General features: G+C 50.0%; 2 protein-coding genes across 2 annotated transcripts; one reads left to right on the top strand and one right to left on the bottom strand.

Annotated features, from left to right (window-relative positions):
• Positions 1 to 267: 267 nt before the first annotated feature.
• On the top strand, positions 268 to 2,063 carry LOC311372968 (uncharacterized protein; the record flags this gene model as incomplete). The annotated part of the gene is made up of 3 exons (XM_084489854.1): positions 268 to 384; positions 1,449 to 1,550; positions 1,740 to 2,063. Coding segments are annotated over 3 exons (297 nt in total), but the record flags the coding sequence as incomplete, so codon positions are not given.
• Positions 2,064 to 2,724: 661 nt separating this feature from the next.
• LOC311372970 (nidogen-2-like) lies at positions 2,725 to 6,955 on the bottom strand (the record flags this gene model as incomplete). The annotated part of the gene is made up of 4 exons (XM_084489855.1): positions 2,725 to 3,573; positions 6,052 to 6,164; positions 6,298 to 6,421; positions 6,798 to 6,955. Coding segments are annotated over 4 exons (406 nt in total), but the record flags the coding sequence as incomplete, so codon positions are not given.
• Between the last annotated feature and the right edge of the window lie 2,468 nt (positions 6,956 to 9,423).

Raw genomic sequence — 9,423 nt, 5'->3', positions numbered from 1 at the left:
AAAAAAATTATATATATATATTATATATATATAATATATATATATATATATATATATTATATATATAACCGTAAGAAAACCGTGAGAAAACCAGATCAATATAAAAAATTGATCAAATAAAAGAATAGACAAATACATAAAAAAAAGAGAACGTTTGGACTGGAGGTTACAAAATGTTCAGATCAAAATAATGTTGGAATGAGAATCCGGGAAAAAAAGCGAGAGCAGTGTTTCATGTCCTGTGCTCTGACCCGCTCCTCCTCCCAGGGAAACACCCGGGTCTCCGCCCTGATCGAGCTGTGCAACAAGCGCCGCATCCTGCAGCCCGACTTTGTGATGGTGCACCACAGCGGGCCCGACCACCGCAAGAACTTCCTGTTCAAGGTTTGACCCCCCCCCACCCCCCCCCCCCGGCGCGGCGGTGGCGCACTTTCACACTCTGTGTCCCTGCACTGCCCCCGGCCTGAAACACGTGTTACTGTTCAATTGTATTTGTATAGCCCTTAACCACAGGTACAGTCTCAAAGGTCTTAAGATGCCATGTATTTATGACACGCCCCTTGCCCTAGACCCCCCCCCCCAGAGGTCTAGAAAAAAATTCTTTGAGGGAGCTGTCCCTTTTTAACCTTTTTATTAACCAGGTAGAATCTCCAGGTAGAGATTGGCAACCTCCTTTCAAGAGATTGGCCACGCCAAGGTTACAACCAAAAACCGCGACGCTCAGAAAACGTATACGCACGCATAACCCATTAGAGTCCGCTGAATCAGTTACACATGGGCTTAAAAAAAGTTTTAGAGCGTGTGTAAGGTTTAGATAACGGTGTCCCGCAGGGTTGACGCAAAACCGAGGGAACAAAGTGAAGCCAGTCTATCTCAAGACACTCTTTAGAAGGTTCCAAGCAGATCTTTTCCTCTCTCTGTCCTCTTCCTCCCTCCCTCCCTCCCTCCCTCCCTCCGTCCTCGCCCTCCATCTGTCCCCTCCCTCCCTCCGTCCCCTCCCTCCGTCCCCTCCCTCCCTCATCTGTCCCCTCCCTCCCTCCCTCCCGTCCCCCTCCCTCCATCCCTCTCCCTCCCTCTGTCCTCTCCCTCCCCTCCATCCTCTCCCTCTGTCCTCTCCCTCCCTCCATCCTCTCCCTCTGTCCTCTCCCTCCCTCCATCCTCTCCCTCTGTCCTCTCCCTCCCTTCATCCCCTCCCTCTGTCCCCCTCCCTCCCTCCGTCCCCTCCCTCCGTCCCCTCCCTCTCTCCATCTGTCCTCTCCCTCCCTCTGTCCTCTCCCTCCCTCCATCCCTCTCCCTCTCTCCGTCCCTGCCCTCCCTCCGTCCCCTCCCTCCCTCCATCCCTCTCCCTCTCTCCGTCCCCGCCCTCCCTCCGTCCCCTCCCTCCCTCCATCCCTCTCCCTCCCTCCGTCCTCTCCCTCTGACGGCCCCTTTCCTCCCCTCCCCTCCAGGTGACGGTGAACAGCGTGGACTACCAGCCGCAGACGGCCAGCCCCAACAAGAAGCACGCCAAGGCCATGGCCGCCATGGTGGCCCTGCAGGGCCTGGGCGAGGTAAGACCCCCCCCCACCACCCCCACCCCCACCTCCCCGGTCGCACCGGATCCTTCTCAGAGCGGGGGGGGGGGGGGGTCGCGTCTTTGACGTGATCCCACCCGACGTCTCGATGGGGACCGCCATTGGTGGACACGACCTGTCACTCAGAGCGGATGCTGAGGCTGTGGTTTGCTTGTGCGTCGGTAGGTGCCTTCGGACGGACCGGGGCTGTACACCGGACCTGTGTTTACGGCGGCATCCACCGGACCCCTGTTCTCCACCTGATGTGCTACATGTGCTACATGTGGGCCTGTGGTTTTAACTGTCTTTGTTACATGGCACAGCCCGCTCCCCACCACCACCACCACCACCACCGCTCCTCAATCAACCACAGCGTACTGGATAGTGAATATTGTATTAGTGTAATAGTGTGTAATGGATAGTGAAGTGTCGGAACCGTCTCTGCAGACTCATTCGTCAGGTAGCCTGATTTTTCACATTGACTGTGATTTTTAAAAAGATTAAAGCTGTATTTACCTCCGTTATCCCCGTTTGTACGCATTTTTTAATGAGTGACGGTAAAACAGACCTGCTTGTGTTCCCTTTGTTTTTGACTATTGGTCTTCAACGTGCTTTGCGTTGCTGTTTTATGTACTTGAATTAGTCTGAAGTTTCTTCTGTCTGAGGTGTTTTCGGACATTTCTAGAATCGTCTTCTTCTACGTCATGGGTTATCAACACCGGAGGTGAATCTTCTAATCCTAACCACTACTACTCTAACCCTAACCCTAACCACTACTACCCTAACCCTAACCACTACTACTACCCTAAGCCTAACCCTAACTACCCTAACCCGTTTCAGCACCAAATCAAATAACCAATCAGAGGAGAGCCCTTCTAACCAATCAGAGGCAAAAAAGGCGGTACTTGCCCCTACCATCCTACTAAAGAAAGATTTGCACACCGGAGACCGGGTTTCAAGTCCTGGTAGTCCACGCTATCTTGTCATTAACTATAAATTCTCGTATAAGTATAAGAATTCATGTTTTACTATTTCAGCTGGCTGCAACCAAAGACAAAGCACAGGGACACGGTAGAATCCATCCAATCCAGAATCACATTTTTATTTGTTATAAATATCACATCTTATAAAAAAGATACAAAGATTTTTTAAAAAGTAGTAATAAAAGTAGAATAACAAGTCACTTCCTCACGTGTAGAAAAATAGGGAGTAGCAGTGCAGAGAAATACAATGTTTTGTGCTGATCACAGTGACCTGATGGGCGGGGGAAACACGCGGGACTGATTCTCACCCGTCTGGGCGGTAGCACCTAGCGGTTAGCACGTAGCGGTTAGCACGTAGCCCCTCCGGCCGGGCAAGTGGTTCAGTTATACCAGCCTTCTGAGCATGTATAGCTAACCAGTAAGAGTTTTTTTTTTTTTTTTCCATTCATCCATGTCTTTTATTTATTTTAAATCCCGACCGGCAAAACAAACAAAGACGATTTTAAAATGCTTGACCTAGCTCAGCGACCTAGCGTACCGACCGCCGCCGCCGGCGAATGACGTGGGATATCACATTGTAAAGGACATGCTCTCTCTTGTCGTTGTTCTTTGGCTTTTAAAGAGATCTGAAAAACTACAAAATAAGAAACGCGAGTCACATAACATTTTACACATTTTTAAAGCTCCACTCGCGTCGTTGGTTCATTGGCATCAATTGGTCTGGAAAAAAACAACAACCAGTAGCGACAAACGACAAGTTGATAAAATGAGGTATAACACAAATTTACAAAACACAGAACGGCGTGTGAAAGGCGACACAAGAAAAAGGAGGGTTCATATTTGGATGGAGGATAAGGGGGGGGTGTGTGGGTGGGGGGGGTGTGTGTTTAGGGGGGGAAGGCGGTCTCTCTCTTTTCTGAGAGTATAGTGATGCTCTCTCTCTCTCGTCCCCCCCCCCACCGGAGGAGAGCCCAACGTTTGAATAGCACCAAAGGACCCTGCTGCTGGCTGCGTCGATCCAGGGGGTTAGTGGCTCCCTGCGGAGAGAAGAAGCGACCAATCGCACGAGTTAGAATCACACGGCATGATGGCGTTCGACCAATTGCAATACTACACATCAGACGACGTTAGGGTAGGGGTTAGACATGGAATGATGTTAATTTGACCTCCTTAGGAACGTGAACAAAAACATTAACGTGTTCAGTTTATTTCAATCATTATTTTCCATCGCGTTGTGATTTGATCACACTCACACCGTGGATAAACCCTGAAATATATCACGTGTGAAACGGCAACTTTTCTCAGCTTTGCCCCCACTTAAATATAAATACAATATAATCAACAACAACAAAAAAATACAAGGAAAGGGTTTCGGAAAATAAAAATGGCCGGGGAGTGCCGTTGTGATGACAGGTCAACAACAGACCTCACATCCTGGACAAATCGCAAGGTGCTACACCTTGTTATTGCACCCCCCCCCCGAGAGAGTGTGTGTGTGTGAGAGAGAGACGGTGAGAGAGAGAGAGCAAAGAGGAAAGGAAGGAGAGGGGCAGCTGTTAAGCCCCTCTAAACCCCACACCTGAGCACCGCCACCATTGTCCTTTCATCACCGTCCCCTCGGCGCGAATTACGACGCGTCTTTGAAGCGGGCGGCCATTGTCGAACCCCTCCCCCTCCCCCCCCCCCCCCCCTCGCACTCAGGAACAGGAAACCTTAAGGGTGACGTGAGGGGGGGGCCGCGCGCCGCTGTTATGTGTCAAGGCGGCTCCCAAGACCCCCCCCCCAAAACATACACGGAACATTCTTACTCTTTCATCAGCAGGCCGAGGGCGGAGCCCGTGTCCTCAGGTGTGTGTGTGTGTTTCCTCAGGTGTGTGTGCGTTTCCTCAGGTGTGTGTGCGTTTCCTCAGGTGTGTGTGTGTTTCCTCAGGTGTGTGTCTGTGCTTGTGAGTGTCTGTCCTCAGGTTTGTGTGTGTGTGTGTGTGTCTGTCCTCAGGTGTGTGTGTGTGTGTGTCTCTGTCCTCAGATGTGTGTGTGTGTGTGTCTTCCTCGTGTCCTGAGATGTGTGTGTTTGTGTGCGTGTGTGTCTGTGCTTGTGTGTGTGTGTGTCTGTCCTCAGGTTTGTGTGTGTGTGTGTGTCTGTCAAGTGTGTGTGCGTGTGTCTACGTCTGTGTGAGTGTGTCCTGAGATATATGTGTGTGTGTTTGTGTCCTCAGGTGTGTGTGTGTGGACGATGACAACGCGCAAAGGTGGTGTTTAAGGGGATTAACCTGTGTTTAGCGAGCCACTTTGTAGTCTGAGGACGCTTGTTAACGCAAAAGGCCTAACGCCATCTGCCAACACGCACACGCCACAACGCACACACACTGAGACACACACAGGCACGTACACACACACACACACACACACACACACTTTTGAGAGGCAGACCCCTGGCAGCTCTGTGATCATTGTTTTTTTGGTCTCTTTTTCACCTGCGTGTACACACACACACACACACACACACACACACACACGGGGGTGATGAGAACAGAATTGAAACAGATGTGTTTTGAGTGCGGTGTAATTCTGGGGCGGGGGCTGAAAAGCTTATACAAGCCTTCGTCTCGACAACAAAGGAAGCCCCCCCCCCCCCCCCCCCCAACACACACACACACACACACGCGGCACCAGTGTTGCAGGGGGTGCTCGGGGGGAGGGACAGCTGTTTGTGGACACTGCAGGTGGATGCGTGTGTGTGTGTGTGTGACAGTATGCAGGAGAAGAGAGAAAAGAAAGGTGTCTTGACAGGATGATCTCACGGTGACAGCCGGACGAGGAGGCCTTGACGCGATCGTGTGAGCGCGTGCGCGGGGACGACCTCGGGAATGAGCCGTCTGGTTTTAATAGACGTGAGAGGGGAGGAATAAACCGTGGGGGGCCCCCCTGAGGGTCTTTAAAAAAAATAATAAAAGTATGTAATTAAATGTTGTTTTTTATTAATATTACAGGCTGCACGTTTGTGGCCCGGTGGGGAAGGGCCAACGCGTTTGTACCTGAGGAACAGCTGGTTGTTGCTATGGTGTCTCTGACAGACAGCTGGTTGTTGCTATGGTGTCCCTGACAGACAGCTGGTTGTTGCTATGGTGTACCTGATAGACAGATGGTTGTTGCTATGGTGTCCCTGACAGACAGCTGGTTGTTGCTATGGTGTACCTGATAGACAGATGGTTGTTGCTATGGTGTCCCTGACAGACAGCTGGTTGTTGCTATGGTGTCCCTGACAGACAGCTGGTTGTTGCTATGGTGTACCTGATAGACAGATGGTTGTTGCTATGGTGTCCCTGACAGACAGCTGGTTGTTGCTATGGTGTCCCTGACAGACACTTGGTTGTTGCTATGGTGTACCTGACAGACAGCTGGTTGTTGCTATGGTGTCCCTGACAGACACCTGGTTGTTGCTATGGTGTACCTGACAGACAGCTGGTTGTTGCTATGGTGTACCTGATAGACAGGTGCTCGATGCAAAAGTGTACCTGATAGACAGCTGGTTGTTGCTATGGTGATGCCGTAGAGGTGCGAGCGCTGGTCAGGCAGGAACTCGTCGGTGAACTTACTGGTGTCTTTGTTCACCGCGATCACACCGTCCCTGGAGAGAGAGAGAGAGCGAGAGAGAGAGAGAGATCAGGAAATACCCTGGATGGATGGACGGACACAGACAGACTTGCAGAGGGACATACAGGCAGACAGACAGTCAGCCCAGACGTGTTTGGCGGCCGTACCTCCTCCAGTCGGAGTAGTAGAAGTGGTTCCTGTAGTAGACCATGCTGAAGGGGTAGTTGAGGTTAGGGTGGACCACCCTTCTGCCAGACCCGTCCGGAGACACACACTCCAGCTTCTTAGTGCCTGGGGGGAGAGAGAGATGGAGGAAGAGAGGGAGAGATGGAGGGAGAGGGAGAGATGGAGGTAGAGAGAGAGATGGAGGGAGAGAGAGAGATGGAGGGAGAGAGACAGACGGAGGGAGGAGGGAGAGAGATGGAGGGAGAGAGAGAGAAGAAGGGAGAGAGAGAGATGGAGGGAGAGAGTGAAAGGGAGGGAGAGAGAGAGAGAGATGGAGGGAGAGAGATGGAGTGAGAAAGAGGGAGAGATGGAGTGAGAGAGGGAGAGATTCAGGAGGGAGGAAGCAAAGTTTTTTTTATTTATTTGTATCTAAGGTTTGGGGGTTCAACCATCAGGGTGTGGAATACAGCGGTTTAGCGCCGCTAACGCTAGCATCCGTTACCTGCGTCGGCCCAGCAGATCTGCCTGGCCACGGTGTCGTAGGTCAGCGCGTTGGGCAGGCCGATGCCCTCGGAGACCACCACCTTCCGGTTGTCTCCGTCCACGGTGGAGCACTCGATCTTAGGGGCCTCGCGGTTCCAGTCGGTCCAGTACAACGTCCTGGGGCCCCAAGAAGAAAACAATGCGACAAAAAATTGAGACTAAAAAAGGCAAATAAATACATACTAACACATCTTAACAATACATGTTAAGAGTGACTTAAAATGGCACTGCAGCTTTTCAATTAAATTCAATCCAATTCAATTCAAAAAACTTTGTTTGTCCCCCAGGGGGCAATTGAAGGCACATAGAGCAGCAGCATTACAAATTACAATAACAGCGTTCGACAACGCTAATTAAACATTTTTACGACACGCACTACAATTAAGCAATTGATCCCAATCACACAATAAGGGCAACAAGGGGCCGTGGAGGCCGTCCCATCGGACAGGAGGAGAGTGTGACTCCACAACACACACTTGACCGAGAGGAGAGGAATAAACCACAAAAATGGTCGGGATCTTTATCAAAACAAGTGATGGCTTACGACCAGCGGGGGTTTCCCTCTTTGGTTCTGATTTTTTGAGTTGCTCGAAAGCGCTCTCGGCACACATGGACCAAAAGGCTATCAAAATAAACACGGGGCGATTGAGCTCCGTCTGCTACTCGGGCCCCTGGCGTATGTTTCGCTACAGAAAAATAAACGGAACGGTGGGGTCAGACGCGGGGCTGACTCGCGTGGAGGGTGAAAGCTACAAGTACGCCTTTCATCAAAAAAACTTTTGTATACATTTTTTGGCATGTTTCTTTCAAACTCGACCCGATAAATTCTTCGAACAAATTCTTCAAATCGTTGAGTTTTTTTTTTTGTTTTTTTTAAGGTGTGTATCCAGAGTGTGAACGGCCGGGGCTTCTCCTCCGAGCTCCACGCCAAAGAGTCTCGTGTCTCTGGCGTGTCTCTGGCGTGTCTCTGGCGTTCAGCGTGTTTATCCAAGACTTTTGAGCTGTTGGACTGATTTGTTTTTTGTGGCGAGCTACCACCTCTGAGCTCTGGGCTCTGTATGACAGCCAGGCAATCAGATCCGCTCACGCACACCAACACACACACACACACACACATACATAAATACACATATGTATATATGTCGATATCGATACCAGTGTTCCTCAAACTGTGGTACCACCGGTGGTACACTGCGGTACTGCAGGGGGTATGTGGAATAGAAAATATATAATGTAGATCATTTAAAATCAATATATTATAAATATTGTTCAGTAAATAGCGTTATGGTTTGTTATTTTGCACAAATAGTGTCACTTTGTGCGTTCCGTCATATGTCTTCTATCGTCATGGTTTCCATTGGTGTTTTTCTGCTCAATAAATCCACTGGGACCAGACGCAGCGATGCTGGCGTTTTCTTTCCACCGTTTTTTTTTTCCACACTTGCAGCAATAATTGTGTATAATTTAGTGGTCAGAGGTTGGGTGTCCACTGGTCTGCACCGTCGTGCGCGCACACACACACACACACACCTACACACACAGACACAGAAACAGACACACACCTACACACACACACACAGAAAAGTTCAAATCTGTGTGTGGGGCGGAGGTGAGGCCGGGGGGTGGGGGGTTAACTGGGTCATGACCACCTGTCTCCCACTGATGAGGTCCCGGTTAGGTTACGCAAAGCAGTGTGTGACCTTTGACCCCCCCACCGGTCTCCCCCGGGGTACAGCATCACACGGTCGCTCTTGACATCCCTGCACTGTGTAACTGTACCGGGTACGGCATAGATACAGACACACACACACACACACAAATTTAAACCGGGCGCTACCTCATTTTCTGCCATAAGGTAACAAATGAACAAATACAGACAGAAGGAAATACGCTGTATACATTGTAATGTCATGTATAACCTCTTGTCATTGATCATTAATCATTAATCATTGGCTCTGTCTGTGTTGCGGTAGAGAGCCCTTTTGGTAAACCTTCTGCAGACCAGGGTTCAATTCATGCTGACGTTAGTTTCCCTTGAACCATAATGTATGTTTAAAAAGGTAATGAAGTGACTATTGTACTGTCATATATAACCTCCAACCACATACATTTCCTAACCTCTGTGGGACCAGGATTCAAGTCCTTGCTCATTGACTTTAACGGAAGCCTCTTATTTCTACAGCTGACGAATTGTAAAGTAAGACTAAGTGGGAACTAAGTATGACTTGTCAAGGATCACAGTATTTGACATTACAGTCACAGTCGCACGCCAAAGCACCAGAAAAAAACGGACGGCAATAGCCCTAGGACAGTAATAGCGCGCCGCCACTAACACTAACAAACACAGAGACGGAGCGCCACACACCAGGCCACACGCAAGAGAGGCCGCCAGCGGGGATGCATAGACAGACAGTGAGTCAGGCGGCCATGACAGACAGAACATGTCTCAGTGAATTAATCATTCTGACGTGAACCACAGGCTCGGTCGGAGCCAGGGAACTCATCGTCAACTCGTCTTTCAGGTGTGTGTGTGTGCGTGCGTGTGTGCGTGCGTGTGTGTGTGTGTTCGTTCCAGATGATGGTGT

The sequence above is a fragment of the Micromesistius poutassou genome, assembly GCF_964030765.1.
Source record: "Micromesistius poutassou genome assembly, contig: SCAFFOLD_6516, whole genome shotgun sequence".
Classification (NCBI taxonomy): domain Eukaryota; kingdom Metazoa; phylum Chordata; class Actinopteri; order Gadiformes; family Gadidae; genus Micromesistius; species Micromesistius poutassou.
Note: the sequence above shows the minus strand (reverse complement) of the source record. Positions and strands in the feature narration are given on the sequence as shown.